This window comes from Diorhabda carinulata, chromosome 2, assembly GCF_026250575.1.
Source record: "Diorhabda carinulata isolate Delta chromosome 2, icDioCari1.1, whole genome shotgun sequence".
In the NCBI taxonomy this organism is placed as follows: domain Eukaryota; kingdom Metazoa; phylum Arthropoda; class Insecta; order Coleoptera; family Chrysomelidae; genus Diorhabda; species Diorhabda carinulata.
Genome location: NC_079461.1, coordinates 21,350,404 through 21,372,843, shown reverse-complemented (window position 1 = coordinate 21,372,843; position 22,440 = coordinate 21,350,404). Strand labels below are relative to the sequence as shown.

General features: G+C 28.5%; 1 protein-coding gene across 1 annotated transcript; it reads left to right on the top strand.

Moving 5' to 3' along the window:
- Positions 1-704: 704 nt before the first annotated feature.
- Positions 705-18,796, top strand: LOC130903880 (putative mediator of RNA polymerase II transcription subunit 26). Its single transcript, XM_057816242.1, has 6 exons — positions 705-793; positions 12,794-12,854; positions 15,251-15,343; positions 15,853-15,950; positions 16,012-16,174; positions 16,229-18,796. The coding sequence occupies exons 2-6, from the start codon at positions 12,837-12,839 to the stop codon at positions 18,794-18,796; spliced, it is 2,940 nt and encodes a 979-aa protein (XP_057672225.1). The 5' UTR covers positions 705-793; positions 12,794-12,836.
- Positions 18,797-22,440: the final 3,644 nt, after the last annotated feature.

The following is a 22,440-nucleotide window of genomic DNA, read 5'->3' as shown; positions in this document are numbered from 1 at the left end:
ATTTAATTATTACAAATCTAATAATTTCCTACAAACGAGAAACATCTCGCATTTAAATTATAAGAATTTATATATCAAACTAGTTTTAAATTAGGCACCGTCGCTAGAGTTACGATCAGACGCCACGATGATAATTATTTAAGAATTAATATTAGTTGAAAATTAGGTTATTTTAAAATAGACTTTGTAATAAATTATGGCATCAATGTAGTAGATGAAATTGCCGGGAAACATTATTGAAATTACCAAATAACAACCATAAAATAACGTGATCTATAATTATCATCATTTTATATCTTCAAGTCGTTTATTTTTATATATAGGTATTCAAATATCGAAATATAAGATTTAGAACTTTGATTAGTACTATAAATATAAATTTAATATTGATATATTTAGTTGACTTAAGAAATAAATTAAAATTTATGTAACAGACATTTTATATTGTATCGTGCACAATTAAAATTTCAAAAGATTTCAGATTTGCAAAATCTAACCTTGATTTATTCGATATAGACAGCCGATATAAAAAATATAAACACGAAAAAAAAATAATATTTACATTAGAAAATGTGTTTTGTCGTATCAATTTTCGTTTTACAGTAAATGTCGACAAAAAATGAAAATGCAGGAAGTAAATACTTTTACGTCAAGACGTTAACATCTGACAACAATGTTCCATAATCTATTTATGCGTGTGTTGACGACATCGTTCATTTTCTGGATTAAATCGAATAATTTATAAAATTTAATAGTAAAATGGAATGAATTAGAGAACAATGATGATCATTAGGTAAGACTAATTCTCATAATAATTTTCGTAAGAAGTTTAAATTACCAGATAGCTGAGAATCGCCAAGCATTTCAGAATTACCTAATTAACATATAATTATCAACTAGGAGAGATGTTAATAATTTTTGGAAAGTAGTACAAGTTTGGTCTATATTTTTTCCACATTTTCATATGTTACACTGATAAAATGGTTTAATTGAAAATATATATATATTTATAGACATTCTCAAGTTGGCGAGTAGCTAGTCCAATATTTAAGACTTATTGTTGAAAAATATTAATTTAAATAATTTATACGACAAATAAAATATTTTGGGTTTCAAATAAAAATTAAATGTCTCACAATACGAGGATAGATATCAAAATTATTATGACGAAATATTTTTTTTTTAAGTGTAATCAATTAAAACTTATATTAATTCCATTTCGTGATCTTGTGTAATGATAATTAAATTTTTACAACACTATCATTAATAAGACTGATATATAATTTTCTCTTACCAATCCAGATACTGAATTAGCGTTAATTGAAACAAAATGCACTAATTAGAAGTAGTTCCAACGTGGGAAAAATATATTATGATATCTTGATCGGATTACATACATACTTTGATGGGAAATTCATACCAGAAAGTCCCCATAACATTCACAATCATGTAATAACAAAAATCGTAATAGAAAATGAGATTTATCACTTACATTTCTATCAGTTTGAAAATAATATTTTATTGTAAGTAGAAACGCCCATCTCTATTGTTTTTATCACAGTTTCCTGTAATACCACACTATAATTAACCCTTTGGCTTCGCTATCCAAAGTGAAGATGGCGTCACTAATAGATTTAATTATTGACTATGTATAGGTTAATTTGCTATAAACATCGATTTTCATAACTTTATTATTAGAAACTTATGTAGAAACACCTTTATGATACATATAATTCTATTTTTTTCATACACCGAGTAATTATTACTTTCCTTGTTTTCACAATTTCTATTTGGAAACTTTGCGAATCTCCTTTGAGGTGGATTAGAATTGATAACAGAGGGCGTTAGGAAATATGTTAATGGTAGAACGAAGATTTTAAAAAGTATTATTTGTTTATAAAAAATTTTATTCTCTAATTATATTTATGAATAACCTTGTATAACCGCACGCAGCTTTTCGAACGAAACACCTGTCACAAGTAAGTCAAAATTAAACTTTGAAGCAATATTTCATTCTCCCATGGAGACTGTTCTTCATCTAAATCGAAGCCATTAGATTACAAAAACAGTTACCTAATTATTTTGTTTTCTTTTAATATCCATCGATGATTCAATGGAATATGCAATGTAATTCCGATAATTTGTTACATTAAATCGCTTTTAAGTCTGATTCCATTCAAAGTAGTAAACGTTCAATTCAATTGTCCATATTATTTCCCATAGTCATGGCGATATAACAAGAACGATCGTTTGAGGTTATGTAATCATTCACTCTTAATACAGTTTAATTACGAAAAACTAGGGCATGTTAATTATAACGAAACTCTTTTGTTCTATACTTAGAAAATTATCGGTTTGAAGTAGCAAACTGGGTTATATTTCATCCTATTTTCATAAATAATTTGAAAATCTACATAAAATAATATAAATGTGATTAAATATGTCTAAATAAACATCTAAAATAAATAATGTGTACTCCAGCATCAGTGTAGTATATCGATACTAATCATCAGTACAATGTTGCCTATGTGAGTTTTAATAAAGATCTTTGACTAATATTTCATATGTTGATTATACCTCTCCCCAGTTTTTTTATCTTTTTTCTCAATTTATCCATTCCATTTTGATAGTTACAACATTGTTTATTATATAAACAATTTAACAAACAAACTTGCATTTCGACATTTGTATTACGATTTTGATAAGGTAAAAGTTTCACTTAACAAAAATATCTTCTAACCAAATTAGTTGAATAAGATGCTTCTTAAGATATACGAACTGCATAATACAAATTTTCTGATGTAATATTTTTAGAAGAAGAAGAAAAAAGCAAAGAACGATGTATATCAATTTTTGTTCCTCCTGAATATTTCAAAATGGCGTCTTTATTAACACGTATTTTATTTTATTAACAAAAAATGGAATATATTTCATACTATAATGACATTTAATCATGAATTAATCGATAATTTTCTACCATTAATGTTGGTTTCCATATTTTATAATCAATTTGACAACGTTGCAAAAGATTTAAGGTTGCCACTTTGTTACTATGAACATCAACTTAGTTCGAACCAAGGTAGTGTAATCTTCTAGTTAGGCAATACTCAATACTACCACGTATTGCATAATATCTGTTATCTAACGTATTAAGAATATTTATTTTACATTTATGAACCTATAACATATTTTTTTGATATTACGTACTATCGAATTTTCAGTATTTTCAACTATTCATTTCCTACAAATAATATTACATGTAAACGTATCTTATCGATCACAGCTTAAACAAATCCCAAATTAAGTTAGTTGTCTATTAAATTTTAGAACTTTGATTTCACTCGTCAATTACATTTTTATTTATTGTTTATTCGATAACCAAATCAAATTACTTCATTACTTAGTATGCAAAATTCTACTATAATTTGGTTTTGTGTACAGGCAACACACAATACAATATCGTATTAAGTACAGTCTAATTAATAGTTCGTTGTTGAAGCTTGCGATCTATATAGATCAATTGTCCATCTATCTCCGTAGTTTTTAAGAACCAATATAACCTTTTTTGTTTAATTTTCTACTAATGAAATATTTGATTTCGTCATCCATAAAATAAAAACAAATATGTGAATATTCGACATTATAACATAGAAGAAAGAATATTTTATCTACGGGTAGCGAACAATGTCTGTAACACCGATGATGAACGACGAACGACGAACGGAACATTAAGTTTATGAATCGACCCTTGGAAAATTAGAATATTTGATATTATCATCTAGTATTTAAACACTAACACTACAACATTTAGTGCGCTATACAATTTTTGTTAAAACTTTTAAATAAGAATTTAAAAGATAATTTTTATCTAAAATAGAATAAATAGTAAATTTGAACGAAAATAAATGATACCATTGTTGCCTAGTTTGAATTTGTAAATTGACATTTACGAGGTCAAGTCAGATGTTAACGTCTGTTGTGAATAATTTATAACTTTGGAATACATGAACCGTTCTTTTTTCATAAATTAATGACTTCATAATCTTTTTTTTTTAATTTTTGCTCCCGATATATCAATCGCTCAAAATACATTGGCAATTAATAAATACCTAATTTGCAACAAACGAAAGTAAAAGTATATTGCTAAATATACTAAATCCATCATAACCAGATGTCAACCGCTTATAAGATATAATATAAACTGGTCAGTTTTACTTTTAACTATTTCATAACTTGAGATCGTAAATTAAAATGGGTGTGTACGAATTTACGCTCTCTATGTATATGTAGAACTTTTATAGATGATGGAAAGTTAGATTTACTATAATGTTGTCTTTTGCAAACTTGTACTAATGTATCGCTGGACATAAATAGTTTTATTTATTACAAGGAGCGTATAAAAAATACAAATTATCAGTAACAAACTGAATTTAAAGATGCAGTAAGTTAAAGTAAAATAAATAACTATAAAAACGACTGTAGTAGATGAAAGTAGCAGTTATATTCATTCATTTCATAATACGAATGATAATTTAAAGTATTTTCTTCTACATCATAATGCGAACATAAAGATTACACGATAAATATCTCAACCTTCTAGTTATGCAACACTCAATACGACCACGTATTATGTAAAATCTATCATTTAAAGTATAAATAAATTGGAACGGGTAGAAGTCGTCAAAAATATGAAAATTGAAAACAATAATAGTAGCATGAAACCTATTGGAAGAGGATGAGAATATGATAGTAATGAAAGGAAAAATAATTTAGGAATTATCTCGGTTTATCTTGATTTTCCGCACAACTACAAGTCCTATGGACAAAAGTCAAATGGTGAAGTTGTACGTAATGAAAAGATATACAAATTTTCGTAACATAAATTTCTAGCAGCAATTTTTGTTCTTATTTTTCTCTCATTTTTCGTAATAAATAATATATCTAATAGTAGGATTCTGAATCATTCTGGTTCGATTGAGCAGTTCTACATAACCGCACTGTTGCCACCGTTTTACTTTTAATAATTGAATTAGTATAACGGTGAATTAGTTTTAATTCTATGTTCGGTACTAATATCCGAATAATAATAAAAAAAATTTAACTTTCGATGATCTACTAATTTAGTTACATTAACACACCCAAAAATAAATTTTACCTTACGAAATTTAATAAGATAATTATTTTCGATAATACTTTTACTTTCAATTATGTTTATATGTTTGTTCACTTTCTTAATGTTTCCTGGCATTCGCCGGAAACAATTAAATCGACATTCAATATTCAAATTTGTACCCAGATATAAATTATATGAAAAAATTATTTGATCACACCCGGTATAATATTTATTTAATTCTCTTTTAAAACGTTGGTGAGCTGATACTTTATATTTTAGTATTTTGAAAGTGAAAATTATTGTAAATAAGTAAACCAGTTTGACATCATATATTTAGAAATGTCTACTAAACCAATAGGCAGTGTATTTATAAAAATATAACATCACAGTCGTTAAAATTTTGTATTTTACACTAGTAAAAAAAACGACACATCTTCGTAACGAAAGTTGTGGTTCAAGAAATTATTTTGACAATACGAAAGAAAAATTTTTTGTATAGCGTATAATTTTGAAATTTTCGGAATGGATTATGGTGTGGGCAAAAACTTTTGACCGGTACTCTGTATATTTATGTGTTTAGACAATCGGTGATAAGTTTGAACCTGTCAAATTGAAAGCTTTTTCATGTAGATTGAGTTTTTACTGTCAAATTTTTTATTGGAACTATGATTTCGTAAGACCAACATTCTCGTCTCGCTTGTGTACATGAATAAAATTAAAATGACAAGGTTATAGTTTGGTGACAATTTTTTTTTCATATGGTAACGTTTCTTCCCCTGTTTATTCCACCAAAATATTCAGTTTTACCTCAAAGTTGTGTTCTTTCCCAATTTATTTTCACTACACCTCGTAGATATACATTTTCATGTATTTTTCATGATTATAATCTTGCATATTTCTCAAACTCCCCTCGTAAATTAGAATATATCTAATATAACATCCAATTTTTGTTTAATTCCATGCATATCTTTGAAATAATTAACATGAAGTGTCATTTAGGTTGTGTAGACACTTCCGATTGATGGCGTCTTGTGATTAATGGCGGGATGTCAGCGAAGATGGAAAATGTGCAACTCATTATAGTTTACAATTATTTCTTCTTTATTTTCCATCAATTGTAATTTCAAATGTTATTATGAGAAAAAAATATTTTCTTACAAACACCATTGTGAAGTATTTCTTATTAGAATCGAACTTCATTTTAGTGTAACGAAATGTCTAGGTTGCCAATTCTCGTTTATCTCACGTTATATTAATTTGACGTTGTTTGTGATCAATAACAATGAAAATAAATCAAACAGGTGAGAGTGACTGATAATATGTAATATTGACAATTCCAAAGAGATCTCAGAATGTAATAAAAATGTCTGACAGAGTAATTAAGAGTGAAAGTTTTTTTTTTTATTTTCCTACACCTAGAACTGGTTCAGTCGCCTCAAAGTATACCATACGATCAGTTTGAATAGTTGATTTTTATAAGCAGATTTATGGACATGATCGAGTTTTTGATACAATATGCAAAATATTTTTTATCGTTCAAAACTAGGGCGATTACAGAAAATAACCAGTATTACGTAAGGGATATACTAGTAACTTACGACGTTTATGTAGGCTTTGGTACAATTTCAGGAAATATCAGGATCTATTTTAATATCTTAATCTCATTATAAAAATTATCTAAAAGTTTCTATTTCCTCATTTCTTCACGTGAATATTATGTACGCTATTATTTCTTCTATCAGTTTGGACAACGTTGCCAAATCTAGTGAAATTTCTTAATTCAATCGAATTTATTCATAAACTTGAAATTATCGTATCATATCTACGAGGGGTGATCAGTATTCAGGTATATCTAATGAATTTTCTAATTCAATCAAATTTATTCATAAACTTGAAATTGTCGTATGATATCTACGAGGGGTGGTCAGTTTTTTGGTATATATTATAAATTATGTAAAACGTTGCCAAATCTAGTCGAATTTTTTTATTCAATCAAATTTATTCGAAAACTTGAATTTGTCGTATCATATCTACGAGAGTTGATCAGTATTCAGGTATATATATATATATTAAAAGTATTGAAAACGTTGCCAAATCTAGTCGAATTTTTTAATCCAATCGAATTTATTCATAAACCTGAATTTGTCGTATCATATCTACGATCAGTGATCAGTATTTAGGTACATATATATTATAAAGTATGAAAAACGTTGCCAAATCTAGTTGAATTTTTCATTTCAAAAAAATTTATTCGTAAACTTGAAATTGTCGTATCAGATATCAGATCTACGAGGGGTGATCACTGTTTTGGTATATATATTATGAAGTTTGGAGTGTGCCTCACGTAATTTTGGAAGTAAATTAATATAATAAACACCTGTGATTATTTCCAACTTTCTCAAGTAATTTACCAAAATTATTTCCTAAAAACACCAAATCCAGTTAACGGACTTTCGTTATAAGTGTTGGGACGGTGTTAACGAAGGCCAGGGACGGATCGTGGTCAAAAATTTCTAGTGTTAAAAAAAAATGTTTTGATTTAAATATTTGACAAATTTTAAAACAAATGGATCGACCCTTGTATGTTTTAAACATTGAAAATACAATAAAAAACGAAAGGTAATGAATGAATTGAACGAAAAAAAGTAATTAAACGATAAATATAAAAGCGATTTTTGTAGGAAAAAGAAATACCAATATCCTTATAACATTTTTTTTATTTTTATTCAGTTTGTGCTAGAAATTGTGTCCCCCATTTCACGCTACATTTATTTCTTGCAATTTTACAAGACGAGGCACTCATCTGACTAAAACGTTCCTACTATGTGGCAAGGTCGAGTTTAATATTGAGAAAGAAAGTCGTAGAAGGCGCGCCCACGTCGACATCGAATCTTTAAACTCCCGCTGACCATATCAAGACGACTTAAAACTATAGTCAAGTCTCTTAGCCACCAATTAAACAACTAATAAAAGTGAATTTGGATTTTTTAAACAAAAACTCCGAGTGTGCATTAAAAAATTATCGTAAATTATAATTTTTTCTTCAATCTATAATATATTTACGAAGTTTAACATATAGACGATCTTATAGTCCGGGCGCTGACAATACCAAAACAACGAAACGGCATCCGTACATCGAATGGTTTAACCACCCACTATATTCACCAGATCAGTCCCTTAGGGACTTTTCCTTTGTATCCCTATCTCAAAATTACATTTATAGAAGAGATAAGACGTTAGTAGAAGAATTAGAAAAAATTTTTGATCTCCAGAATCAATTCAACAAAATCTATAACGTTTAGTTGCTTTTCTAGTACATTAAGACGTAATACGGGGTTTATGCAGCCTAGGAACCATCGTCTAGGTGAGAATATGTCCCAAGATGACCCCAAGGTCGTTATTCACCACCAAACATCCACATCAATTACCGGAAACGGAAATCTAAAACGCCATTTTGACACTAAGGACATCGGGGACGTTCCGGTGTACTGTGGTGCTAGTGCCTTTGTCCATATCTCATAATTTAGCGTTATATACCAGAAAATTGAAAATGCAGTGATTGATTAATGAATTGATATGTTAAGCGTCCCTACCAAAATACCATTGGTACTTTGATGGGCCATAATCGGCCGTAACGTCTCTTGCACATGATTAATGGTAATTGGAAAATCAACGCTTGCTATCAAGATTTTTTTTCTCTCGATTAGGATTTACGTAATCGTTGAAATTCGAGAATCCGATATAAATCTTTCGGAAGAATGTTGATGATCTGGGAAATTATTTTCTATAAAATAATCGAGATTTATTAATTTGACATGATCTTTAAATAATTTTCAAATATCCCCTGTTGTTATTAATAATTATTTTCATTTTGTGGAATAAAACATTTCGAATTATAAATAGCTAGTGACATTTGGACCTCCTGTATATATTAAATAAAATTAATGGAAAATAAACATCGTATATTGAAATTTATGTATTAAATTAGAGGATTTTCGAATTTTTTTTTCTAAACCCCCTAGGGCATTATTCGATAGCGTAATAAATTATTTTCGAATGCCCGTATCATCTTTAACCTTCAACTCGAATTTTAACCTTCAAAAGTGAAATGATTCTACTAGAAATTTCTATGGAGATGCAGTTAAGGCCGTTAGCCTTTGAAGATGCAAGGTTTAGTAATATTTACGTAATTTTCATTTAATCACAGCATATATATGTCATCAATATGTAAACTAATATTTACATGAAAGATTTGAAAAAATAAAATGAAAATGACATCATATTAAGGGTTATAATTGATATTATTGAAAAGTCAGTTGTCGTAAATGACTTATGAAAATTATTTATTTGAATTGTGAACAAATTTTATCAAAGTAAAAGCAAAATAAAATAATAATATCAATGTTTATGATAACGTCTATTGTTTTTAAATTCAGTTCAACCCTCGTATTATACTATTTTTTGTTTCTAATTTCCATTTTCAATCGTTATTTCTCGATTCTGTATGCTGATCTTTTTCAATTCCACAAAGTAAAAGCAATAAAAATAAGATCAATCTTTATAATAACGTATATTGTTTTTAAATTTAGCTTAATCCTCGTATTATACTATTTTTTGTTTCTAATTTTCATTTTCATTCGGTATTTTTCGATTCTGTATGCTGATCCTTTTTTAATTCCACAAAGTAAAAGCAATAAAAATAAGATCCAGCTTTATATTAACGTATATTGTTTTTAAATTTAGCTTAATCCTCGTATTATACTATTTTTTGTTTCTAATTTTCATTTTAATTCGTTATTTTCCGATTCTGTACGTTGATCGTTTTCAATTTCACAAAGTAAAAGCAATAAGAATAAGATCAACTTTATAGTCACGTATATTGTTTTTAAATTTAGCTTAACCCTCGTATTATACTATTTTTTGTTTCTAATTTTCATTTTAAATCGTTATTTTTCGATTCTGAGTGCCGATCCTTTTTTAATTCCACAAAGTAAAAGCAATAAAAATAAGATCAATCTTTATAATAACATATATTGTTTTTAAATTTAGCTTAACCCTCGTATTATATCATTTTTTGTTTCTAATTTTCATTTTAAATCGTTATTTTTCGATTCTGAGTACCGATCCTTTTTTAATTCCACAAAGTAAAAGCAATAAAAATAAGATCAATCTTTATAATAACATATATTGTTTTTAAATTTAGCTTAACCCTCGTATTATATTATTTTTTGTTTCTAATTTTCATTTTAAATCGTTATTTTTCGATTCTGAGTACCGATCCTTTTTTAATTGCACAAAGTAAAAGCAATAAAAATAAGATCAATCTTTATAATAACATATATTGTTTTTAAATTTAGCTTAACCCTCGTATTATATTATTTTTTGTTTCTAATTTTCATTTTCATTCGTTATTTCTCGACTCTGTATGCTGATCTTTTTCAATTCCACAAAGTAAAAGCAATAAAAATAAGATCCAGCTTTATATTAACGTATATTGTTTTTAAATTTAGCTTAATCCTCGTATTATACTATTTTTTGTTTCTAATTTCCATTTTCATTCGGTATTTTTCGATTCTGTATGCGGATCCTTTTCAATTTCACAAAGTAAAAGCAATAAAAATAAGATCAATCTTTATAATAACATATATTGTTTTTAAATTTAGCTTAACCCTCGTATTATATTATTTTTTGTTTCTAATTTTCATTTTCATTCGTTATTTCTCGACTCTGTATGCTGATCTTTTTCAATTCCACAAAGTAAAAGCAATAAAAATAAGATCCAGCTTTATATTAACGTATATTGTTTTTAAATTTAGCTTAATCCTCGTATTATACTATTTTTTGTTTCTAATTTTCATTTTCATTCGGTATTTTTCGATTCTGTATGCTGATCCTTTTTTAATTCCACAAAGTAAAAGCAATAAAAATAAGATCCAGCTTTATATTAACGTATATTGTTTTTAAATTTAGCTTAATCCTCGTATTATACTATTTTTTGTTTCTAATTTTCATTTTCATTCGGTATTTTTCGATTCTGTATGCTGATCCTTTTTTAATTCCACAAAGTAAAAGCAATAAAAATAAGATCCAGCTTTATATTAACGTATATTGTTTTTAAATTTAGCTTAATCCTCGTATTATATTATTTTTTGTTTCTAATTTTCATTTTAATTCGTTATTTTCCGATTCTGAGTGCCGATCTTTTTTTAATTCCACAAAGTAAAAGCAATAAAAATAAGATCAATCTTTATAATAACATATATTGTTTTTAAATTTAGCTTAACCCTCGTATTATACTATTTTTTGTTTCTAATTTTCATTTTCATTCGTTATTTCTCGATTCTCTATGCTGATCCATTTCAATTCCACAAAGTAAAAGCAATAAGAATAAGATCAATCTTTATAATAACGTATATTGTTTTTAAATTTAGCTCAACCCTCGTATTATATTATTTTTTGTTTCTAATTTTCATTTTAAATCGTTATTTTTCGATTCTGAGTGCCGATCTTTTTTTAATTCCACAAAGTAAGAGCAATAAAAATAAGATCAATCTTTATAATAACGTATATTGTTTTTAAATTTAGCTTAACCCTCGTATTATACTATTTTTTGTCCCTAATTTTCATTTTCATTCGGTATTTTTCGACTCTGTATGCTGATCTTTTTCAATTCCACAAAGTAAAAGCAATAAAAATAAGATCAATCTTTATAATAACGTATATTGTTTTTAAATTTAGCTCAACCCTCGTATTATATTATTTTTTGTTTCTAATTTTCATTTTAAATCGTTATTTTTCGATTCTGAGTGCCGATCTTTTTTTAATTCCACAAAGTAAAAGCAATAAAAATAAGATCAATCTTTATAATAACATATATTGTTTTTAAATTTAGCTTAACCCTCGTATTATACTATTTTTTGTCCCCAATTTTCATTTTCATTCGTTATTTCTCGATTCTGTATGCTGATCTTTTTCAATTCCACAAAGTAAAAGCAATAAAAATAAGATCAATCTTTATAATAACGTATATTGTTTTTAAATTTAGCTCAACCCTCGTATTATATTATTTTTTGTTTCTAATTTTCATTTTAAATCGTTATTTTTCGATTCTGAGTGCCGATCTTTTTTTAATTCCACAAAGTAAAAGCAATAAAAATAAGATCAATCTTTATAATAACATATATTGTTTTTAAATTTAGCTTAACCCTCTTATTATACTATTTTTTGTCCCCAATTTTCATTTTCATTCGTTATTTCTCGATTCTGTATGCTGATCTTTTTCAATTCCACAAAGTAAAACCAATAAAAATAAGATCAACTTTATAGTAACGTGTATTATTTTTAAATTTAATTTACCCTCGTATTATACTATTTTTTGTTTCTAACTTTGGTCTTCATACGTAGTTCCGCGACTCTGTATTTGGTTCCTTCCAAATTTTATCAATATTATCAATTTTCCAATATATCGTGGCATGTAAATTGTCTCGCTACCCAACAAAATCGGGCTGGGCAGGTGAAAGGACTTGTGTAAGGATTCAGATGAAATTCTGATACATTTCTAAAAGAGATCAGTTCTAAAGAGAACTACGGTGTCTATGCATCTCAGTATTCGTGTTAAGATTCCCGTTTGGTAGTACTTCTTTCAAATTTAGTTGGTATCAAATTTTTGTTTTGTTTCAGTTTGTGATAGTTGTTAGTTCAAGGTGGACATTTATTAAGAGCCATGCTGAACGGCATGCAGGTCAGTAGAAATCAAAATTACCGAAATTTTTCGAAAATATTAAAGACATAATTTCTTTAAATATAAGTATATCCGTCTACTATACCTTTTTTTTATAATTAATTTAATTATTCGATGTGAAATATTTTCTTTTATTAAATAAATAAAATAATAATAACTCGGGGAGTTATTAAAGAAGTTTTTGAACAAAAAATGATACGTGGGCCAGACCTACAGCAACTTCGGATATTTTAACGAAATTTAATGAAAAATTTACGACCATTTTTTTAAAAAATAAGCTTTCAATTCCAAATAAAAAAAATTAATACACAATATGACTAATTATACGTTAAACGACTTTTATGAGAAAATTAAAACAAAATTTAAGGTTAGAAAAATGTAATATACTTCATAAACTTTCCAAAAAAACTATTTTTCTATAGAACTCTTTTCATATACACTACCCGCCAACAGTTTTACCCACCCCATAGTTTGCATGATATATATATAAAAAATAAAACAATCGATTTCGATATTTCAAACACCACACATATACAGGGTGCAAAAAATTCACTAGTGAGTAGATGAAATGAAAAAAAATTCTCATACCACCCCTCGTTTCCGAGTTATAAGCTTTTAAAGTTACAAAATCTGATATCATATTTTCAAAATTATAGATTCGAACATTATTAATTTTCAATAGACGATTACGTCCTTTTGGTCTGTTTGACGAAAAAAAAAATGATTCTCCACTACTATCTAACCGCCAGGGACGGCTCAAGCTCAATGTTAGGTGATTATGAGTTTGATATATCAATATTCATATAGTCGAGGTATTTTTAATTAACTATGGGAACTTGCGATCTATAAACCAGTTTCAACCGGTAATTTCTTGGTTTTACCCGATTTATAATTCACAAAAAGACATCTTGATCCATCTAACTAGGACTAAACTACAATTATAAACACTTACGTACAAAATATTAACATGCCCTCGTATAAAGTAAACAAATGATCCGGTTTCGACCGTTTTTTTTTTGACAATATGAAAAAGAAATTTGTTAGGGGGTATTATTTTGAAAATTAAATGAATGAATTACGGGGTGGGCGAAAACTATTAACCGATAGTGTATAATTTTTTAGTTTTAATGACTATTTGTTAATAAACTTTCACTAGTTGATGTTTAAAGTTAGTTTACACAATTATAACATAAAACAATGCCTATATTGAATTTAAACTAAACGAAAGTTATATTTCTAATTACTTCAGACGTTTAATTAGATAATCCAAATGATTAATTTCTGATCTCGATTTTACAATCAAATAAATAATAAAAAAAACGTTTCCATAAAAAAAAATCGATTAAACAATCACTCCAGTATCATTAGAGAACTAGATTTTAGTAAAAATTATTTTCTATTATCTTTAGAGAAGATTCCTAGTCAAATTTGGATATATGGCAACACTCGATACGTTGTCATACGAGGGTTAATTGAATTGTTTAAAGACACGATCGTAGAATCTCTTTGAATGTGGATTAAACCAACAGCAGTGTACAGAAAGAAGTGACAACCATTTATTATTGCTTCTTGGTGAAAAAAAAACTGTACAAGCTCAGAAATGGTTTCAAAAGTGTTATCCAGGCTCTATTCTATCGAAAATAACCATATGCTGAAATTAAACATAGACATAGATGGTGGTGAACGTTCTGGTCGACCAATTTAGGTGGTTAATAAAAAAAAAAACATCAAAAAAGTCCACAAATTGGTTATATCTAATCGAAAATTGAAATTGCTTGCGATAGCTCAGACCATAAAGATATCAGAAGACAGTGTACTCAAAATTAGGCATGAATATTTAACCATGAGAAAGCTTTGGTACCTCGTTCGGTCACAATCGATCAAAAACAACGTGTTGATGATCGAGATCAATATTTGGTCATGTTCAAACGTAATATATCAGATTTTTTTACATCTATATGTGATAATAGATCCATAACTTCACTCCGGAATCGAGAAGTGAACTACAATCAATGAACCACGTCCTAAACGTCCAAAGGCATTAATCACTCTTCAAATTGTTTCCTCATCCACCATATAACCCAGATCTGGCCTCCGCTGATTCTAAACATGCTCCACAGCTCAAATAAAGACAAATCCTTCGACAAGCACGACATCGAGAAGTTAAAGAAGCATTGGAATGATTGTATCTGGTGCTACATTTTCAATTCTAACTTGGAATTTCGAACCCATAACGTAGTTTGTGTTCTAGAATGTTTCGTCATCTTCTAAATTATTTTCAATATAAATTTCGAAGTTAAAAACTTTGTGATTTAATATAGGAATGTCGCGGAATGTTCTAGAACCAGTACAAAGACTTTTATAATATATATTGATGGATTTTTCTTTTGTTTCAGCCATCGCTAGTTGTTTTAACATTAATATTTGCATATTCGCATACAGTCAAACCTCCTGGATATGCGGAACCACAAAAAACAGATGCAGATCCGGTATGTTTCATATTTTTCAAAAACCAAATCATAATCGAGTGTTTTGAGACATAAATCAAAACTAAAAAAACCTTTATAAACTTTAAATTTTGAATAATTGTTCTTTCAATTTAATTCAATCTAAAAAATACGGTTCGCATTTTACCTTGAATTTTGTATATACCTGCTCTAGATTTTGGAAAAGTAGATCAGACTAGATTGATTGATATCAATACGAACGAGCTCTGTTTTGGTATTTATTAAGTTAGTATCAGGTCTAGGTCGTTAAGTATAAAAAAATCATTAATTTGTTGATTTGTACAAGGACAATTATTAGTTTACTTATATAAAATCTTGAAATACGAGGGTCGACGCATAATCCGATGAATTCACTTTTGGCGGGTACATCAATAATGGCGGACATGTTTACGTAGCTGTAGCACAACGCCGACTGACATCTGATTGTGAAGAATCGTTTTTTTTTATATTTAGATTAATAAAAAATTGTTTTATACTACTTTTTATTATAGAATCCTCCAAAATACGAATACGGATACAATATAATCGGAGATAAAGGAGAAAAACAAGGAAAACAAGAACAAAGAGACGGTATATATGCTTCTGGAAGGTATGATTCAATACGAGCAGTATTTTTCAAAATAAACAATAATTTTTGTCGTTTATTTCAGGTATTTCGTTCAAAATAAAGATGCCAGACAAGACGTTCAGTATTTCGCCGACGATTGGGGCTACCACCCAGCTGTAGAATATGGCAACGTCGGACCGCACAGCAAATCAAACGCCAAATTCGCCCTTGGTCACGAAGCAGTTATACAACTAAGAAACAAAGAGGTAAATACAATTAATCAAATCAATCTTCAACCAGATAACTAATATCATTTCCAGAACAACCTACCTCAACTTGAAGGTCTTCCAGATACCGGTCCGTTGAAAAAAGAAGGTACAAATATACAATCGATCAAAACACAACCACCAAATTCTCAATTCACTTTACTAGAATCGAATAGTCGACAAACAAACTACGATCCCATAAAACAACAACAACAAATCGTTCTACAACAATCAGACCAAATTATACAAGAAAAACAGCAGATTATTAATGAACAACCACAGCAAATCGTTCAAGAACAACAGCAGATTATTAATGAACAACCACGACAAATCGTTCAAGAACAACAGCAGATTATTAATGAATATCCACAGCAAATCGTTCAAGAACAACAGCAGATTATTAATGAATATCCACAGCAAATCGTTCAAGAACAACAGCAGATTATTAATGAACAACCACAGCAAATCGTTCAAGAACAACAGCAGATTATTAATGAATATCCACAGCAAATTGTTCAAGAGCAACAGCAGGTTATTAATAGACAGCCACAGCAAATTGTTCAAGAACAACAGCGGAAGATCGTCCAAGAGCTGCCTCAACAAATTATCCGAGAGCAACAGCAGATTATCCATCAACAACCACAGCAAATCGTTCAGCAGATTATTGAAGACCAGCAACAAGTATCTTACGTTTATAACCAACAACCAATTGCTTATTCACAACCTCAACAAGTAATTGTCCAACATATCCAGCAACCTATTGAAAACGTGATTTTTCCTCAATCTACACCAAGTTCTGTAGGTGAAATTAAAGCGATTCATCAAGAAGATGAGAGATTACGTGAATCCGATGAACGAACAAACACTTACCAACAATTCGGGGTTAGATACCAGTCGAAAGAACCAAACAAATTGATCACTAATACCCAGAATTTGATTAACGGTCAAGATGTTTTAGATATCAATAACGCCGTTTCCAGTACTGCTACAGAAGATTTTAGCTTCAAATCCACGACTCCTTGTTCTGCTTTTAAAGATCTAACTAGATCTAATTTTGAAGAACAACCAATAGTGGCAGCAGAAATAGAAAATAATCTAGTATCGACTACAGAAAGTATTTTTAATGAAAAAGAACAGTTTGTATCGACGATAGGCAGTACCAACAGTGATATATATACAACTTTCGAATCAACTACACCTACACCAACTGTAGTAGTAACTCCAAGACCTAATCCTGTTACAACTAGATTAGAAAGTACCAAAAACGACGAAGAAAACTATCAAATAAATAAACAGAACGTTCAAGTTGAAATACAAAAGACAATTCCGTACTACTTGGGAAAATACGATTCCTCCTCGGGATATATCAGTATCAAGAACGAATTAGAACTCGGTAAAACGTTGTTGTACCTTCCCGGGCAATTGCAATCTTCAACAGCGAAACCAGAAGTTGATAATGACGTTAATATCCAGAAACTACCGAATCCAACAGTTGATAATCGATTCGTAGAGTTAGATCAACACCAAGTCGTTTTTCAACAACAATCGGGGCTACTAAATCAACCTTACCCGATAAGAGTACCGGTACCAGTTGTAAAACAAGTAACGGTACCAGTACACGTGGAAAAAGTTGTTGAAAAACCGATACATATAACGAAAATAGTCGAAAAACCCGTAGCGGTACCACAACCTTACCCAGTAGAAAAAATCGTTGAAAAACCAGTACATGTCCCAGTACAAATAACTAAATATATAGATAGACCTTATCCTGTTGCAGTTAGAGTACCTTATCCTCAACCGTATCCTGTTGAAGTTAGAGTACCGGTACATATCGATAGAATAATAGAAAAAAAAGTACCAGTACCTCATTACATAGAAAAACAAGTACCAGTAGAAAAGATAGTCGAAAAAAAAGTACCGCAATACGTGGATAGACCGTATCCAGTACATATACAAGTACCTGTACCCACTCCAGTGGCGGTACCTGTTGATCGTATAATAGAAAAGAAAATTCCAGTACCACATTATATAGAAAAACAAGTACCGGTTGAAAAAATAGTCGAAAAACCAGTACCGCAGTATATCGATAGACCTTACCCAGTACCACAACCTTATTATATAAGAATAGAAGTACCAAGACGTTACCAAATGGTTAAATACATACAAAAACCTTACGCGAATTGGCCTTTACGTAATGAATGGAATTATCAAGTTAAAACGAATTTAGAACAATTTCAACGGAATATTAATACCGAAGTACAAACGAGGTACTTAAATAAAGAAAAAACCGTCGAGGAAAGTAATTCGGACGGTTATCATTATCCTAATCCATATACCTACGCGCCTAAATTTTATTTGCCGCCCAAACCAGATTTGGTTTTGAATAAAGGATATTTACCTCCTTTAAGTCATAGTTGCGATCATGGTGAGGGGAAAGATAACCATAATTATGTTGGTTTATCGCCACCGAAAGCAGATGAGGGAGTTTCGAGGAAATACCGAAGCGCTAGATCGAACTTCAACGACAAAAATATTAAAATGGAATATGGATTTATGCCGCCTCTAGTTCCGTCTTTGGAAATCGACGAGTATGGACAACCGGTGGAAAAAGATGAGAAATAATTGTTGTTTTTTACGGAAATTTGTTGCTATATTGGTATTCTATATTTAGAATTCAACCTGTATAAGAACGAATTGTTTAAATTCGGTTATTTCCTTGTTAGTTTATAACATTCCATCATTCAAATATTTTACAGTTACATTTATAAATTCCCATCTCTATACTTGTTAGTCATATTTCTTTTTTTTTATTCGATGTTCCGTAGACGTATCTCAGATAAATCTTCACTATCAACACGATTATAATGATAATTTTCATTAATTCAATTATTTTTCGTCCTTCGTATAATGTAACATGTCCAATTGCTTTTTTTAAACTTTTTTCCCCATTCAAAACATTTTTTGTACTCAGAATTTGCTTTTTTTTTGACATCAAACGAAAATATTCTAAATGACCGTTGAAAAACTGTTATTTCTGTAATGACAAGCATAAATTCCCATCTCTATACGTGTTAGTTATATTTCTTCTTTTTTATTCGATGTTTCCTAAACGTTATATCAAATAAATCTTCACTGTCTACACAATTTTTATAGAAATATTCATTAATTAAAATATTATTTGTCGTCCCTCGTATCATGTAACATGTCCAATTGTTTGTTTTTTATAATTATCATGCTTATCCAAAACAATTTTTGTACACAAAATGAATTTTTCACTTTAAACGAGAATTCTCTAAACGCATATTGAAAAACTGTTATTTCCATATTGACAAGTATAAATTCCCATCTCTATATTTGTTAGTTATATTTCTTCTTTTTATTCAATAATCCATAAACGTTATATCAAATTAATCTTCACTATCAACACGATTTTTAAGAAAATTTTCATTAATTCAAATATCATTTTTCGTCCCTCGTATCATGTAGCATGTCAAATTGTTTTCTTTTACATAATTTTTATGCTTATTCAAAACACTTTTTGTATACAAAATATGTTTTTTACTTCAACCGGAAATTTTATAAACGCACATTGAAAAACCGTTATTTCTATCATGACAAGTATAAGTTCCCATCTCAATATTTCTTCTTTTTTATTCCATCTTCCGTAAACGTATATCAGATAAATCTTCATTATACAAACAATGTTCATCAATATTTTAATTAATTGAAATTTTCTTTGTCATCCCACGTACATTTTTGAAATTCTTAGTGATAATTTCAAAATTACTAAATATTTTTAATAATATTAACGTATAAAAATATAGTAAACACATACAAATATAGTTGTATAAATCCTTTTGTTTATGTAGTCAATAATACTCCGCCGTATAGTTGGTTGCATAATTGATGGAAGCAAAATATTTCTTGTAAATATTTTCTCCATATTTTAATATAGTAACTAAAAAGACGTAAATCGATCTAAATTTTTTTTTAATATTAATGAGTAACAGTAGTATAGCAACAATTTTTTTTAACGAATGAAAAGTCCTAGTGAAAAAACTTGCCATATCTAATAAGACGTAGATGTAAGTGAATTATTTTGGTTACCCTCATACAACGATACCTCAATAGATTGAGATAGTTTGTTGTAAATTTGGGAAAGGTGTGGATGTTTTTATTTAAGTACATATTTATTAATAGTGATTCTTGTTGTTTCTAAATTATTTTTATAGTAATAAATTTGTGGAAATATTTCTTGTTAATATAATTTATCAAGTTCGTTACTTCATCACCACAATTTTATGTCATTTTAACTCATATTTACAAATTGCTTGCTTAATTTTCTTTTCAAAATGCTCAATATATTATTTTTTTAATATACTAACTTTTAATTATTATAAATAACTCTATAAACTGCACATTTGTTTAAATGTTCAATGATATTATTTAAAAATAAAAATTGAGAAATAATTTAGCCGCTTTTCTTCTTTTGTATACAGCAATCGTCAATGGTCGTATATTATATACAACAAAGTATTATTAGTTACAAACTACAATAACTTTTACCATCATTAGTTTTGTTCTCTAAAACATATTTTAACCCTCATATACCCAACAAAAGTCATTGAGTAACAACAGATTCGAAATTTTCTAATAACTTACTGTTTCGAAAAACCTGGCAACATTGACGTAAGCTATGCGTTCGTCACTTCACCCATAGATAAAATATTAAATATGAGAGTTATTTACTGTAATAATGAAATTATGTTGATCGGAGCGCCATCAGGTAAGAATATATGAATTAATTTAAAACAAATTGTTTAACGAACAAAAGACTGATATATACAAGGGCTGTTCTTCAAGTTACACTATTATAAAACAGAATGTACTCATATAAAGTATTATTTGAGAAAAATATATTCTAAAATCACTAAAAATTATATTCGATTAAATTTAAAACTGCGGTTCTGGGATTTATAACATTTTCTACTGCAAATTGTTTCAGGTCTAGGTTAGGAATGAGAATTTTGTCCTTACTTGGTAATATTAAAAACATTTACATTTCGTTTTCTATAGATATCAGCCTAAATTCACTTCTATTACGCGAGAAAGTTCTACGGTCAGATGTTACTTGTACTCTGTATATCGTACAGCGTTGTCAACAGTTTAAAAATGTGAGAAATTTTTCATAATAGTTTTGCATATTGTTATTTTAGTTGTTTAGCCACATATAACTCAAAGGTCTAAGGGTCTAATAGTTAGGCAACCAAAATTACATTGGTATTGTAGTATACTTTACTTTAGTGAGAACAGGTTCGGACTGGGCCCGTTATCGTTATATATCATTCTAAAAATTAATTTTTCAAGTTATTTGCATAAATTAACCCACTTGATATCTTTTTCAAGCGTATGCGTTTCTAAACAAAAGAAAAATTTACTTTTGTTTCATCAAATTCAAGTATTCATCAATTTTTTGTTCATATAGAAGAAACACTCTTGAAATTAGTTGTTGATATTGGGCTATGTCTTAAAGACGATTTTTAATTATTTTTCAGTCGTATACTAAGGTATACAGTCTTCTTCAAGTGATAATTGAAAAATTAAGTATCTGTCAATTTTTTGGTCGAAAATTTGTTCTACGTACAAATATTTTACGATGCTTGTTGGATTTAAAGAAAATAAAATTGGCAACACTGGTTAGAGATGTTACGTTACAACGATTGATTATTAAAAATTATATTGAAGATGCTGGTAATGAATAAATCTTCAATTCAGTAGAGCGAATACTCTCAATTAGGATGTAGTAAAAATATCAAATTAATGACTTTAACGTTACGTAATTTTGTAACACGTAATTATTTTTTTTAGTGTATCAAATAATGGAATAAAAAGTAGTATGTATCTAGTGTACTTTCATGTTAATTGTTCATTGTTTTCGTAATAATAATAAGTGGGAAAAAGATAGTTTGAAAAAAAATTTTAATATTAATTTTTCTTAACGCTAATTTACTTTCAAATTCAAATTCGATTGATATGTATAACATGTTACTTTCAAAAATAACAATGAAATAAAAAATAAAACATGAGAATACTGAGTTAATTATTTGGCAACGTTGCTAGTTAGCAAGTTAAAATCGTCAGTAATGATTCATTACAAATAACCCATCGAAACATTATTTTTAATTAATTGTTTGATATCTACCAATATTCTATTTTATCCTTTCTAAATATTCATTTCTTTGGAAAGGAGAATTTTTGTTTAAAAG

Bases quoted from the DNA above. Each gene is read 5' to 3' on its own strand.
- LOC130903880 (XM_057816242.1), top strand. The intron at 15,344-15,852 runs GTATGTTTCATA...TTTTTATTATAG, and splicing joins AAAAAACAGATGCAGATCCG to AATCCTCCAAAATACGAATA. The intron at 15,951-16,011 runs GTATGATTCAAT...CGTTTATTTCAG, and splicing joins GGTATATATGCTTCTGGAAG to GTATTTCGTTCAAAATAAAG.